General features: G+C 52.8%; 1 protein-coding gene across 1 annotated transcript in view; it reads right to left on the bottom strand.

Annotated features, from left to right (window-relative positions):
- The window catches only part of RARS1 (arginyl-tRNA synthetase 1), a 390,240-nt gene that overhangs the window by 149,223 nt on the left and 225,304 nt on the right, over window positions 1-15,713 (bottom strand). The window contains exon 13 of the mRNA XM_069654297.1: window positions 8,155-8,327. Within this exon, the coding sequence (XP_069510398.1) occupies window positions 8,155-8,327 (173 nt within the window). The remainder of the gene's footprint in view (window positions 1-8,154; window positions 8,328-15,713) is intronic.

Below are 15,713 nucleotides of genomic sequence, written 5' to 3'. Positions count from 1 at the left end.
AACCTATGGAGCCTCTCCTCTTCCTTCCCAAGATGCGTAGGAGGATAGAACGCTGGATGACCTTCTGGCTCAAATGAAATTCCGACACAACCTTCGAAGAAAAGAAGGACGAACCCTAAGGACAACCCTGTCCTTATGGAACACAGTGAAAGGTGGCTTGGCGGATAGCGCCTGCAACTCACTCACTCTGCGAGCGGAAGTAACCGCAAGCAAAAATACAGTTTTAAATGTCAACAGTCTCAAAGGACAAGAATGTAAAGGCTCAAACGGAGCTCCCATCAGGAACTTCAACACTAAGTTCAAATCTCAACCAGGCACCTGGAAAGGTGACGGCGGAAACACATTTGTGAGCGCTTTCAGGAACTGAGAAGTCAAAAGGAATCTTAAAATAAGAACACTCCTCAGACGAGCGCTTAAATATGGACAGGGCCGCCAGGTAACCCTTTATGGTACCCACTTGCAGGCCCTTGTGGGCTAACGAAAGCAAAAAAGACAGAACCACAGGAATGGCACGTGAAAAATGATCCACATTGTATACCCTGCACTATTCGCAGAACTTTCTCCAACGGCAACGGTACAGGGACTTTGTTGAGGGCCTTCTGGCCGAAAGCAACACCTCCATCACGTCTTCAGGGAGGTCCCAATTCTTATAGCTCAACCTTTCAGAAACCAAGCATGAAGGTTGAGAGACTTGACCTCTGGATGGAGAACCTGACCCCCCCCTCCTGTGAGAGAAGATAGTCTCGGTAGGGAAGACATGTCGAGAAGGTCTGGGTACCATGCTCTCATGGCCCCTGCCGGAGCAATGAGGATCATTTGGGAACCGAACCTCCGTAACCTCTGTGGAATGACGGGGACTGGAGGAAACGCGTACAGCAGTGGGAAGGACCACTCCACTACGAAGGCGTCCCCTAAGGCTCCTCTTAGAGGAAATTCCCGCAAGCAGAATCTTTCGCACTTCTGGTTGACACTGGTGGCGAAGAGATCCACTTGTGGGGTCCCCCAAAGGTCGAAGATCTCCAAGAGAACTTCTTGAGCCAGCTCCCACTCGTGAGAGACCGTGCTCTGCCTGCTCAGAGCGTCCGCCGCCTTGTTTTCGTCTCCGGCCAGATGAACTGCCGAGATCGACATTTCCTGCTGGATGGCCCAGAACCAGAGCTGCATCGCCTCTCTGCACAGAGGGAGTGACCCTGCCCCCACCTTTTTGTTGAGTTAGTGCATGGCCACTGTTGTCCGTCAGAATCGGGACATTCTTCCCCCGCACAATTGGCAGAAAAGCCTTCAGGGCTACCCTGACGGCCCTCAGCTCCAACAGACTGATATGGAGTCTGGTCTCCGACGGAGACCAACGACTGCTGACTGTCAACTCGTTGGCATGAGCTCCCCATCCCTTGAGGGATGGGTCCGTCATGATAGTTACCTCCGGCCAGGGTAGCCAAAATGGTGCATCCCGCATCAGACTGCCTTCGATGGCCCACTACAGAAGATCCTGGGTGACCGAGGTCGGCACCTGAATGGGATCCGACATCCTGCCGGAGGACTGCGACCACTGCATCTTGAGAACCCACTGCAGAGATCTCATCCGCAGCCTGGCCTCTGGCACCAGTAGAATGCAGGATGCCATGAGGCCGAGCAACTGCAAGAACTCAAACGCCGGGAGACTCTGGGCATGCTGAAACTGGTTAACCATCTGCAGAATGTGATGAGCCCTTACCTGGGGAGGCGAACACTGCCCTAGGGACGCGTCGAGCACTGCTCCGATGTACTGGAGCCGCTGGGTAGGTGTTAAGTGGGACTTCTTTAAGTTGAGGGAGAAGCCCAGCTTGTGAAGCGAGTGGCAGGTGACTGACAGATGATCCAGGACTTGCTCGGGAGAGCGCGCCCTGATCAACCAATCGTCCAGGTAGGGGTAGACGTGAATCCCCCCCCCCCCTTTCCTGAGATATGCTGCCACCACTATCATGAGATTGGTGAACACCCTTGGGGCGGATGTCAATCCGAATGGCAGGACGCAAAACTGAAAATGCGAGTTGCCAACCGCGAACCTCAGGTACTTCTTGTGCTTGGGATGAATCGGCACATGAAAGTAAGCATCCTTGAGGTCGAGAGACACCAACCAGTCCTGAAGTTGAAGGGCCTGGAGGACGAGAGAGAGTCACCATCTTGAACTTGTCCTTCCTGAGGAGCTTGTTCAAACCACACAAGTCCATGATGGGTCTCAATCCCCAGTCTTTCTTCAGGATCAAAAAATATGGGGAATACCATTCCTTTTTCCCCTCTGTTACAGGCACCAGTTTTATGGCGCCTTTCTCCAGCAGGGATTTGATTTCCTGCGCAAGGAGCGGATCCGGACTCTTCAAAGAGAGCTTCCCCGGTGGATTGTCGTGAGGCCTCTGCCAGAAAGGAAGCCAGTAGCCGTGGGCTATGATCTCCAGAACCTACACATCTGAAGTAATGGCACGCCATTCTACAAGAAGCTGCGCCAGCCTTCCCCCAACCGGCGAACCATGGGACATAGCCTCATGACTGAGCTGAAGCGGCTGTGGCAGTGCCTGAGGGGAAAAGAGGCAACTGCCCGAGCGGCTTTGGCACCTCGAGTACCTTGTTTTCCACCTCTGGTACTCCTACGTTGGCCCCTTTGACTGGCAGCCTCCCTCGATCTACCAAAGGTAGAGTAGTATCAAAAGGAACCTCCCCTCCATTGCTGTCCCCTAGGACGAAAAGGCAGAGGTTGATGGACTGCAGCGCTCAACAACTTCGTTGCAGCTTTGGAGGTATGCAACCTCAAGGCTCTCGTCAGCCTTGCTGCCAAAAAGATGTTTGCCATCAAAGGGCATGTTGAGAAGCCAGGCTTGTACATCAGGAGCAAACCCCGACTTCCGCAGCCACGCAAACCTGCGCATCACGGTGCTCGCCGCCATGGACCGGCTGACACAGTCTGCCACGTCCAGACCCGATTGAACGGATTCACACATGGCATCCTTGCCATCTTGTACAAGGGCAAGAAAGCCATCCCGTTCCTCCCCTTCGGGAATATGTTCAGCCGCCAAAGATACACAATTCCACAGAGTGCGAGTGAAACGTGCGAAGGCACACACAGAGTTGGCTGCCTTCAAAGCCATGCCCCCTCAAGAAAATACTTTCTTCGCCCAACTGTCAAAACGCTTTTCTTCCCTATCAGGAGGGATAGTAAGGTACGACTCCTGGTTTGCTGGGGCCGTAGCCGCCCGCACCACCAAACTTTCCGGAGTGGGGTGCGCTGACTAGTAGCAGGGGTCGCCACTGGCTGGACGGTACTTTTTCGGCAATGACTTACCCACTTTTACGCAATCTTTCACAGTCATCGGTGGCGTGGTCCTCGCCGAGGCACCACAGGCAGACGTCATGCGGGTCCATAAGCGACATCTTGGAACCGCAGTCGCAGCACTTCTTGAAGCCAGACTGCGGGGTAGAAGAAGTCGAAGACCTGATTCACAATACCAAGAACAAAGAATCGATTCAATCAAGAGAAGAACCAAGGCACACCGAGATATCCGAAGCGAACACGTTCGCGGAAAAAACGGAACTGAGGCTACGGGCGTCGTGCGTCCTACTTTTAACATCCGGCGACGTCGGCTCAACGGAGGCCCTCGAGGGAGCGTATCGACGCAGAAAAGTTTTCCGAAGCAGCTGAGCTGTGGTGATTACCAGTCAGATGTGGAATACGTCGGAGGACACAATCCCCACAAAATCTTTTTTTGTTTTAATCTATTATTGATGCCTGCTCTCCTGAGCTGAAACCGCACTCCAAGGAAATTGATCCTAAAAAGCTAGCACAAGCATTTGACCAATAGGAAGCCAATAGGGCAACTCATAGGGATTCTGGGGCTACTCAAAAGAAGACAGAGGGGACGCAGCACAAGAAAGATGGTAAAGAGAATTCTAATTCCACCCATACAAAAAAAGGGCCACAAACATAAGGGTACATCTCATGGGAAACCTGGTAAGTCTAGTGAACCCTCTGGCGCCAAACCAGAGGGAGGCAAACATAAACCCCCATTCCAGAGAACATTTGGAAAATATTTTGAATGTGGGCCTGTAGACCATGTGAAAGGGGATCCCAGAAGTAAGGGTAAACTTTCAGGGGTCCGCATTCCTTACTTAGCCTTCACCCCTGAGGGAGAAGCACAAATGGCAAGTGCACACTTTCAACTACTGGCTGAAGACCCTGTTGGAGTTCAAGCCAGTGCATCTTTAGTGTCCCTGGGTCTGTGGGAACAACAGAATGTGTATGTTTATAACACCATTCCAGAATAGAACACCAAAGAATATTATACGCACAGTGTTCTTGTAAATGGTCAGGAGACTCCTGCCATAAAATACACTGGGGCAAGCATTACAGTGGTTGATGACAGTTTCTTAAAACCTGAGGATGTGGAAGGGGGCGCTGTCGCGCAACAAGATGGCCGCCTAAGAGTTGAGCTCCTCTCCGGCATATTATCCTTCTAAAATTATATCCTGTATCTGCCTTCATCCACGCTACTGGACCAGCGGATTCGACCATTGTACCTATCCTGCACCCACTGGGAGAAACAACGGGCGAGATCGGACCCGGCGTGCCCAGATACGGACGAGGTGGCAGGCGGGGGGCCTTGGGCCGCTCCTCAGCTCCGGAGTAACCTACGCGAGGGCCGCGGCTCTGGGCGGAGTGCGGGCCCTGCAGTGGGCGGTCTGGCCCCGCGGGTGAAACTGACTCCCTGTACCGGGACGGCCTCGAATGCCATCCGATAGAAAATAACATTCGCTCACTGAGGACGGTGTCCTTTCTGGTAGGAGAAGTGCCTTGAGACCCCAGCCGCATGCGCCCTTCCCTGTCCTTCCGCTTGAATCACCCGTATTCTCCTACACGGCCCTGGGCGGCCCTCCAGTTGGCCGAGCATGTGCTGCAACGGGACCATCCTGAATGTTTGGGACTTGAGGTATTTGTTGAGATGCCGCAGGTCTAGAATGGGCCTCCAGCCCCCAGTCATCTTCTTTACCAAGAGGCATCTGTGGTAGGCGCCGGAGCCCCTGCTTTGCAACCAGCTCTATCGCCCCTCTTCTTATCATGTCCCATACTTCCTGCAGGAGCCGAGGGATGCGCTGCTCCTGCCGGGCCACTGGTGGTATCCGCCGACAGATCTGCTGGAACTCTAGAGTGTCCGTGGGTGAGAACGTCCAGCACCCATGGAGGTCTATTCCCACTCGCTGAGTCCACCAGCCGGCCTCCCACCAGGGTGCATGGGTGGGGGCCCAACATCCTGGCTGGTTCAATCTTGCTTTGGGGCCTGCGTGCCACCTTGGGAGCGACAACAATCGAGGCCACCTCCACCGAAAGCCTTGGAATGGCCTCTGTAGGCCTCCTGGGACGTGGACCGGCAGGGTTGGTGGTACGAAGAGGACCCTCTGCCGAACCCCTTTGACGATCTGCCTGACTTACCGCCAGAGGCACGAAAGGATAGGAGGTGTTGAAGAGTGCCCAATGCACGGGCCATCTCAGTGTCAGTCTTAATGGCCTGCAAAGACTTGTCAACGGCCAGGTTGTTCCTGTTGAAGGGCATGTCCAGAACCCTCATCGGGACTTCCAGACGAAAGTTGGTGGCTTTCAGCCAGCCACGACGACGGAGGCAGACACCATGCCCCATCTGTCGGAAACTTGTGTCCGCGATGTCCAGGACCACTGTGATGGCAAGGTCTGATGCCGACTCGCCCTACTGGAGGATGAAAACTGCCTCGACCTGCTTGTCGTCAGGTAGGAACTCCAGCAGTGGGGCCATTTTATACCACAGCTCTCCGTCGTATCTGGCCAGGATAACAAAGGCGTTGGCCGCCTTGACAGTTAACGGCGCCAAGTAGATTACTTTTCTTCCCATGGCATCTAACTTCTTCCCCTCACTATCTGGAGAGAGGGAGGATGAAGACGAGGGGTTAGACGACTTCTTCCTTGCTGCCATCAAGACCACGAGTCCGGGGAAGGCTGTGAACGTAGGCACTTGGGTGCAGACTCAACCAGCACCCAGTATTTCTTCTCCAGCCGATCAATCTTGGCCGGGCCTGTGGCCGGGTTCCTCATTAAAAGCCAGGCCATCCTCCCAAACGTCGTCTAGGAGAGGCACCAGCAAGATGGTCTTCCTCTCGGCAACGCATCGTTGATATAGGAAACATTCCTCCCTGGTCTCCTCCGGTATCAGTTGAATCAGTTCCGACGCCCTGGCGACCATGGCATGGAACAACCCCACCTGGTATGGGGGAAGATGCCATTGGCTGCGGCGAACCACCCGCGGTGCCCCCGTCATCGTCCGTGTTCGTGTTCGTCCCTGTGTCTTTGGGGGGGAGTGGGTACACTTGTGGTGGTCGATGCGGCGGCGTAGGGTGCCGCTTCCTCGTTTATGCTGGTGGTTGGTCCTTGGCCACAGGGGCCGGCGGTTTCATCAGCATCCGTTTCTGAATCTCTGACCCCAGGGTGTGCAGGGGCGAAAGCATGTTCAATGATACATCTCTCGGAGAGGTCGGGCGGTAGGCCTACTGGGCCCACGCCGTTGTCATCGGCAGGTCCGCCGTCATCACCTCTGACACCGTCCCCATTAGGATTTTTCGTCATCTGCGTAGTCTTGGATCGTGTGGACGGATGCCTGGTGCCCCTCGTCCGAGGAAGGAATATCTCTGTACCCTGGAGTACGGTTAAAGCCTCCTCCTCCCACCCCCTTTTTTTGCATCCCGGAGAGTCTGGTTCAGGCTCAGGGATGGCATCCTCTTCGCAAGTGTCCTCTGCACGGGCTTAGCCAATGCCTCCCGTCTCGGGAGCAGCGATACTCTGGGCACTGCCGGGGCTACCTTGTCTGGGTCAGCCCTCTGGCTATGGAGAGGGCAGCTGCCACCAACTCGACCGTTGATGACTTCACCTGGGACGCCTGGGGTAGGTCAGTCGACTTCTGCGGCTTGGTCTTCTCAGGCTTCTCCCACAGCTTTCCCGGGTTAGCCGCTTTCCTTTTTGAGGAGGGGCTGGAGATGGAGACAGATGGGGAGTGTGCCCTGCCCATCGAAGAACCCTCTTGATTGTGAGGATTTGTAACGTGCTTGAAAAAGAACAAACCGTATAATGACTTTTACTGAAGCAGATATCCAAAATTATAGTAATATCACATTCCATCCTTAAGTGCAGCACAATTGCATCCAAAGAAGTGACAATTGCAACAGAACTAGCTCGACTTTATTTAAACAGGAACGCTGAAACAGAGAATCCAAAGCCCTAATTTCCCTGGGTAGAATGTTCCAGAGTTTAGGTCCAAACACTGAAAATCTTCTATCCCCTCTCAACACAAATGTAGATAAATGGATGACTAAGAGAGCTTGGTCCCTTGAAAGTAGGCATCTGCACAGTCGATACTGCTCTTGCGCAGCGCCCCCAACGGAAACAACTCACTGTGCTTGTCCTCCTCTTGGGCCCCCCATGGATTGAGCGCCCTCAAAGGACTTAAGAAGCCTGCTCTTCGGATCGGTCGATCATAGGTGAGGCATGCCCCTGCTTCCCACACGGACCAGAGGCCTTGGCCATGCCGCCAGCCTACTGTGACGATCCTTCACGGTTCATTTGGAGAACCCGAGGCAAATTTTGCAATCCGCTTCCCTGTGATCCGGATGGAGACAGAGGCACTGGAAGTGTTTATCCTCTACAAACACATTCCGCAAACCGCAGCTGGAGCAGAGCTTGAAAAAGGGTGCTTCCCTCCTCCTCCTCCGACATGGTCCGGAGTGCAGAGTAGGCCCAAAGGCTTTCTGGAATCTTCAACAAAACTTCGATTCTTGCCCTTGAGGGGTTGTTGAAATTCACTGACAGACGGAACCCCGCTCGTCGGCCGATGTAGACAAAGAGCACACAGGCTCGGTTTGACAAAAATCAAACTTTTTGACCGAAAAAGTGCAAAAAACTATATCAGCTCTGTTTTTTTCTTTTATCGAGGATCCCTGGCCTAACGACGGGGAACATTCATGAGCATGTGAATCCATACCAGACCCCACGCAGGAGAACTAAACGTGTCTTCTTTGTGCTAAATATTCAAAATTCAAGGAAAATACACATTTGTATTCCTGTGATCACCTTCAACATAAATGTAGAATTACAAAGAAGCAATGTACCTGATTCTGGTGAAGGCATACAGCAAGTATGCGGCAGTGTTCCCACGGTCATCCAACATTTTATCAAATGAGAAGATGTAGTCATTCATTCGGTTGTGGGAGAGGTCTGCGTATTTCACACAACCAAAGGCGACAGACTCCTGGGCAGCTTTTAACTCGTCAGCTGTTAAAACCTTTCCAATAAAAAGTAATGATTTCCAATTAACCACTTACCAATGATGATCAGAATCATTATGAAAATGTCATCTGCTATTGTATTGGCTTTAAAAATACAGGATTTTCCGATTACAAAACATACATTTCCTATGTGACAGAAGTTATTTTCATACTTTGACAGTAGACTTTTCCTACTCAAATGTACAGGATGTACCAGACTTCAATTCAGAGCAACATTTAAAGACAATCTTATTGACTATGTTTATGACATGTTGCAGTGTTGAAAACATATAGGTCACACATGGCAGCAAAATCAGTCAGTCTCAAAGACAATTCAAGGGTATTGAAATTTAGACTCCAGGTTAGAGCTACGGAATATTGACCCCTACTCTCTAGAGGCTGGCTTGCACACAAGGGAGATCATCTAAACGCTGCTTTCTAAACTCCCTTTAGGGAATTCCTAGCTGTACCTATTTATTTGCATTTATTTATTTTATTTTTTAACGCACCGACCTAGCTCGAGAGCAGATCGCAGGTAGCCAGCGTTTCGGCTGGCGTTTAAACAGTAGCACAGTACTGCGAGTTGTGGTCAGTGGGTCCAATGGGATTAGTTCCTACTCTGTAAATGGTTACTGTTCTAATGGGCGTATGGGATGGTGCCTTAGTTTAGTTTATGGGACATTTGTATGGTGTCTATACACAAGTGTTTCCTGGTGCCAAAAGACGAGATGGGGGTGGGGGACAAGGGAATAAGGAACAAGTTACTTACCTGTAACTATTGTTCTCCAGCATGGGTCTGGCATGAATTCACATGCTCATGATTATACCCCGTCATCAGTCTGGGAATACTCGGTAAAAAAACAGTTTCACTTTCACTTACAAACTGTATTTCTCCTCTAAACCAATCACTGTCCTCTACTACCAGCCATTGACAGTCCTCCACCTAAGCCCCTCCTCTGGCAGCCATCTTCAAATTTGGTAAGCCTGTAGAGTGGCAGTATGAGCAAGAAGGGAGGGAGGGTTCGCATGTGAATCCATGCCAGACGCATCCTGGAGAATAGTTCCAGGTAAGTAACTTGTTCCTTCTCCAGCATGGGGTCTGGCATGGATTCACAAGGTCATGAATAAATAATACACAGCAGCACAACATTACACAACCCCGGGAGGTGGTGAGGCTCAACAGAAGCAATCGACTCTTACCTCTGGAACAAGCTCATCTCAAGCAAACCGGTTGCGTAGCACTGCTTGGCCGACCCTGGACTCCTCCCTGGAATCCCCGTCGACGCAGTACAACTTTGTAAAGGTGTGCGTGGACCTCCACATAGCAGCCCTGTACATGTCCAACAGGGCCACACCAGACAGCAACGCCATCGACTGAGCAAATCGCTCTGGTGGAATGGGCTCTCGGGCGGCCGGGCAGCAGTCGGTTCGCCAACCATGATGCAGGCGGAGAGCCACCTTGAGATGGAGGCCTTGGACAAGGCTTTCCCATGGTTTACAGGACCAATGTTCACGAACAGTTGAGAAGTCTTTCATAAACTGTTCGTGCTAGTCACGTAAAACTTCAGGGCATGAGCAACGTCCAGCGAGTGCAAGGCCCTTTCAGCCGGTGATGAAGGCCTCGGGGAAAAACACAGGTAACACCAAAGGCTCGTTGAGGTGAAATTCCGACTGAAACTTCGGCATTAAAGAGGGGTGCATCTGCAGCACCATCCTCGACTCGTGGAAAGTCAGATATGGCTGCTTGCAGGATAGGGCCTCGATATCACCCACCCTCCTGGCAGAGGTGATGGCCATAAGGAAAGCCGTTTTCCAAGAGGAACTTGAGAGGGTCCCGATGCATAGGCTCGAAGGGGGCCCCTATGAGCCTCGACAGCACCACATTGAGTTCCCATGCCAGGGCAGGAGCCTTCACCGGTGGGAAAGATCGAAACAGTCCTTTGAGGAACTACTTGGCGAAACGGTGGGACCAAAGTGAAGATCTTCCTGGAGACCTGGTGTAGAGGAAGATAACCGCCAGATGCACCTTGAAAGAGGCATGCGTCAGTCTGGCTTTGGCCCAGGATAATAAGTATGAAGAATCGGCGGGGCCGTGACCTTCAGAGGGGTGATCTTCTGCGACCGGAACCACACAGCAAAACGCCTCCACTTGTGACCGTAGCATTTCAAAGTCGACTAAGCTCTGGCCTTGGCAAGGACCTCCCTGCAGTCTGCTGGCAACTTGTATCCTCCGAACTCTAGGGCTGCAGGAGACAAGCCTTCAGGTTCAGCTATCCTGGGTCGTGATGCAGGATTGCGCCTCCTCCTCTGGTAAGAAGATCCGTGAGTAATGGCAGATTGACCGGAGGCGGTGCCGGCGGTCTGAGAATGTCCGGGTACCAAATCTGCCTCGGCCACGCCGGGGTGATGAGTATCATCATGAGTGTGCTGCTGACTCATCGCAGGAACGCGCACAGAAACAGGCCCTCCCACGGGAAGGAGAACGCATCCCCCATGCTCCTCGGTTGTGGAACCTGCTGGCAAACCTCTGGCATTTGGAGTTCGCCGCCATCGCAAACAGATCGATCCGAGACCTACTCCACTTGATGAAAATGCGGTCCACTTGGTCCTGCCGAAGTTCCCACTAGTAGCAGGAACGCAACTCTCTACTGAGGGAGTCGGCGATGGTGTTCTTGACTCCTGCCAGGTGAAAGGGGACGAGGAACATCTTTTGTTCGATGGCCCAGTGCCACAAGTCATGGGCCTCTTTGGAGAGCTCTGGGATCAAGTGCCCCCTACTTCCTGATGTAGAACATCATGGTGGTGTTGTCTGTGACGATCCTCACCACCTTGAGGGCCCACAACACTGCCCGTTAGCACCAGGATATTGATGTGTAGATCTTTCTCCTCCGGCAGTCACAGGCCTCTGGCATGCAGACGTCTGGTGTGGGCTCCCAATCCCTCCAGGTAAGCGTCTGTGGAGACTGTTTCCTGGTATGGGGGCTTTGAAACCTTGTTCCCTGGGCGATGTTGGAGTGCACACCCCACCACCTTATGACCCGAAGGAACTCCTCGTCGAGCGGGATCTTGTCTGCAAAGTTTGCGGACACTTGTATCCAGCGAGCATCCAGGAACTCCTGAATAGGTTGCATCCGTAACCTGCAAAGCCAGGTAAGGTAGATGCAAGACTCATGCTGAGCAGCGACTTAATGGTCCGCACTGTGGCGATGTTCAGTGCCAACAGCCGTTGCACTTTCCCCTGCATGGCCGCTACTCTCTCCTTGGAGGGCGATGCTAGATAGGAGACCGTGTTGAGTCTGGCTACTAGGAACAGTGCCTTCTGCGATGGTGTCAAGTAGGACTTCGGATAATTGATGGAGAATACCAGATCCGTCAGCAGCTGGACGGTCGTCTGTGTCTCCAATGGCTATGTCTCGCAAACTGGCTCGGATGAGCCAATCATCGAAGTATGGGTACACGTGTATCCCCCATAGACGGAGATGGGCCACCACTGGTGCCAGGTACTTTGTGAAAACACTGGGGGCCGATTTCAGGCCAAAGGGGAGGGCCTTGAACTGGTAGTGCCACCCCTGAACTACAAAGCGTAGGAACTTTTGGTGCTTCCTGTGAATGGGGACGTGGAAGTAGGCGTCCTCCAGGTCCAGCAACGTCAAGAAGTCTCCTTCCTCCAGTTGGCCGAGCACGTGCTGCAACCTGACCATCCTGAATTTTTGGGACTCGAGGTACTTGTTGAGATGCTGCAGGTCTAGAATGGCCTCGAGTCACCGGTCTTCCTTTTGGACTAAACATTATCTGGAATAAACTCCGGAGCCCCGGAGTCGTCTTGGAACTAGCTCTATCGCCCTTTTTCGAAGCATGGCCCGTACCTCCTGCAAGAGTTGAGGGATGTGCTGCTCCTGCCGGGCCACCGGAGGGATCCGTGGACACTTGTATTGAAACACCAGGGTATGTACATGGGTGAGTGTGTCCAACACCCATCTGTTGGTGGAGATCTTCTCCCACTCGTTGACGAATCCAGTCAGCCGGCCTCCCACTGGGGTGCATAGGTGGGGGCCCAAAATCTTGACCGGTTCAGTGCTTCTTCGGCACCGGCGTTCTGCCTTGAGGGTGACGACAGCGCTGACCACCTCCACCTTAGGCCTTGGAACGGCCTCTGTAGGCCTCCTGGGTCGTGGACCGGGAGGGCTGGTGGTACGACAAGGAGAAACCTTTCATCGATCTGCCCGACTTTCCTCTGGAGGCGCGAAAGGAAGAGCAGTGTCGCTGGAGAGTGCCCTATCCCAAAGAGCTTACATCTGTCGAAAGGCATGTCAGATACCCTCACCTGGACCTCATGGCGGAAATTTGTTGGCTTCAGTCAGCCTTGACGACTGAGGCAGACACTGTTCCCCATCTGCGGAAAACCAGTGTCTGTCATGTCCAGCGCCACTGTGATGTTATGGTCCGAAGCCACCTCTCTCTCCTGAAAGAGGGCGATCGCCTCCATCCTTTTGTCGTCGGGCAGGAACTCCAGAATCCGGCCCAGCTTGTACAACAGTTCCCTGTCATACCTGGCCAGGATCGCCAGTGTGTTGGCCGCCTTGAGGGTCGATGCTGCGGTGAAAATAACCTTCCTCCCCCATGGTGTCCAACTTCTTCCCCTCGCTGTCTGGAGGAACTGATAAAGACTGAAATGCGAACTCTGGGAAACCAGTACTTTTTCTCCAATCTATCCAGCTTGCAAGGATTCTTCAAGAGGGCCAGACCCTCCTCCCACAGGTCGTCTAGGAGGGGCACCACCATGATTGTCTTCCTCTTGGCCTTGCGTCTCCGGTACAGGAAACCTTCCTTCTTGGGTCTCCTCAGGCGTAAGCTGGAAAGGTTCGGAAGCTTTGGCGACCATGGAATGAAAACGACCCCACCTCATCCGGTGGGGACATCCTCTATTGCGGAGACCCGCCCATCGAGACAACATCATACGTTGTCTCTGTGTCCGGGTCCACCAGGGAGAGGGCAGCCGACGCAGATGTGGAGGTTGATACAGGGCATCGGATGACACTTACTATTTTTAGCCAGAGGCTGATCGAGGGCTTCAGGGACTGTGGCCTGTGGCATTTTTTTCTGACACCAACGTGTGTAGGGTGGATAGGATGTCCAAGGATGCATCTGTCGGCTAAGCTGGCAATGCCGCCTTCGTCGTCCTCCACTTCCCTGTGGACCGTGTGCAGGGACTCCAGGTCTTTGTAGACTCTGGACGGAACTTCCATGGCCTGGGGTACGTCCCGTGGCTGGCCTGGGGCACGTCACGTGGCTGGCCTGGGGCACGTCCCGTGGCTGGCCTGGGGCACGTCCCGTGGCTGGCCTGGGGCACGTCCCGTGGCTGGCCTGGGGCACGTCCCGTGGCTGGCCTGGGGCTTCATCACGCCACCCCCCGCCCCCTTTTTTTTTTTTAACCCTGAGGCGTCGAGCTGGGCTCAGAAACGCCATCCTCTTCTCTGCTGTACCAGCAGGCTTTGCCACTGCCCCAGCTGAGGTCTCCTGCCTCAGAGGCAGGGACACCCTGGGCGCAGTAGGGTTTACCTTCACAGGGTCAGCCCCTTTGGCCTTCGAGAGAGCAGCCACCACCAGGTCCAATCATTGACTAAGATTCCTCCTGTGCCGTCTGAGCCTTCTTGGGCAGGTCGTCGGCTGCCTTTTCCTCCATCCTGGACTTCTCTGGCTTCTCCCGCAGCTTTGCCGAGTTGGAAGATTTGCTTTTTGAGGAGGAGCACGATCGCTGGCTGGCGATGGAGGCAGATGGTGATGTTGATCAGGCCCTGCCAGTTGCAGGACCTGCTTGACCGACAACTCTGATGGAACCAGACTTGCGTTGCTTGGCCTTGTCTTGGACTGCCACAGATGGGGTGCCCTCAAAGGACTTAGAAGCCCGCTCCTTGGACCGGCCGGTCCTGGGTGAGGCATGACCCTGCTTGGGGCACAGGGCAGAGACATTGGAGTTTAGCCACACCGCCAGTCTACTGTGTCGATCCTTCATTGTTTTCTTGGAGAAGCCGAGGCAGATCTCGCACTCTCCTCCTTTGTGGTCCTGGTGAAGACAGTATAGACATTGAAGGCATTTCTTTGTTTCTTTATTTGTAATGCGTGCCAGAGCCGAGGGTATCAGGGCGCAGGATACTTTAATGTTTTAAGCTTAGGTTACATGGTTACAGCATTACACAGATATAATAGTTTAATTTGATTTACAACAACACAATGGGCCTCATTACGAGCAATAACCAGCCCATTACGAGATGAGTGGGCTGGTAATTGCTCATTCGCGGGTGGCGGTAATGCCGGGCTCTCGATCCCCATTCTGCCCCATGGTGCAGAATGGGGGTGGGGAGCATGGTTGCACCGGCACCATTGATAACGATGCCGGTGCAATCACAAGTTCTGCTTGCGGGTGCCGCACAGCCCGTGGAACTCTTAATGTGGCGGCCCGGAATGAACGGTGCCGGTGCCTTACCGTCATTGTTCATACCGTGGCCGCCACCCTTATAATGAGGCCCAATATATACATATAGTAAGCAGGTAGGCGAGGGTGCATAGACTGAGTGGTCCAAGAAAAGAGTGGTCTATTTACAAACAAAACTCTATTGTCCATTTACAGTGCAAATGAGAGGGGGTAGTAGGAAAGTGACTGGTGTAGATTTAGTGGTAATTTTCTCTGAGCCAGTTGATGTTATGTCTGAAGAGGGAGTAAGATTGATCCGCCCTCAGGAAGGGAGGTAGGGAGTTCCAGAACGGAGCAGCTTTGACTGGAAAACTGCTGCCTCCAGCTTTCGTCAGTTTAAATCTAGGTACCTGCAGACAGTTTGTATTAGCAGCTCTAATGGGCCAGTGGGTAGTTTTTCTAATAATTCTGTCTCTGAGATATTGGGGTGCTGGGTTATTGAGGCACTTGTGAGTAAGAGGCAGTTTTTAGCAGAATTTTATCACTGGTGGAGAGCCAATTATTTTGTCTCCTTACCTTGGAGATATGCTCTTTTCTAGCTATGCCCAAGGCTGTTCCTCCACAAACTTGTTCTGTAATCTGCATATGATGCAGAGCTTGAAAAGGGATCTTGCTTCCTTCTTCTCCGTCATGGCCGGAGGTGAGGTGAAGGCCCGACAGCCTTCTGGGAACTTTTGAAGATATCTTCGACGATCCTTGCCCTTAAGGGGTGATGAAATTCACTGACAAACCAGAGGACTCCCAACACTTGAAAGTGCAGTAAAATCTGAAGATGGCTGCCAGAGGAGGGGCTTAGGGAGAACACTGTTATTGGCTGGGGGCAGTATGACCCAGAGGACAGCGACTGCTTTAGAGGAGAAATACAGTTTGTACGTGAAAGAGTTTTTCTTTTTACTGAGGATTACCGACCTGACGATGGGGAATATTCATG

This window comes from Ambystoma mexicanum, chromosome 3q (genome assembly GCF_040938575.1).
Source record: "Ambystoma mexicanum isolate Mex_15411 chromosome 3q, UKY_AmexF1_1, whole genome shotgun sequence".
In the NCBI taxonomy this organism is placed as follows: domain Eukaryota; kingdom Metazoa; phylum Chordata; class Amphibia; order Caudata; family Ambystomatidae; genus Ambystoma; species Ambystoma mexicanum.
This window is presented reverse-complemented; position numbering and strand designations above follow the sequence as displayed.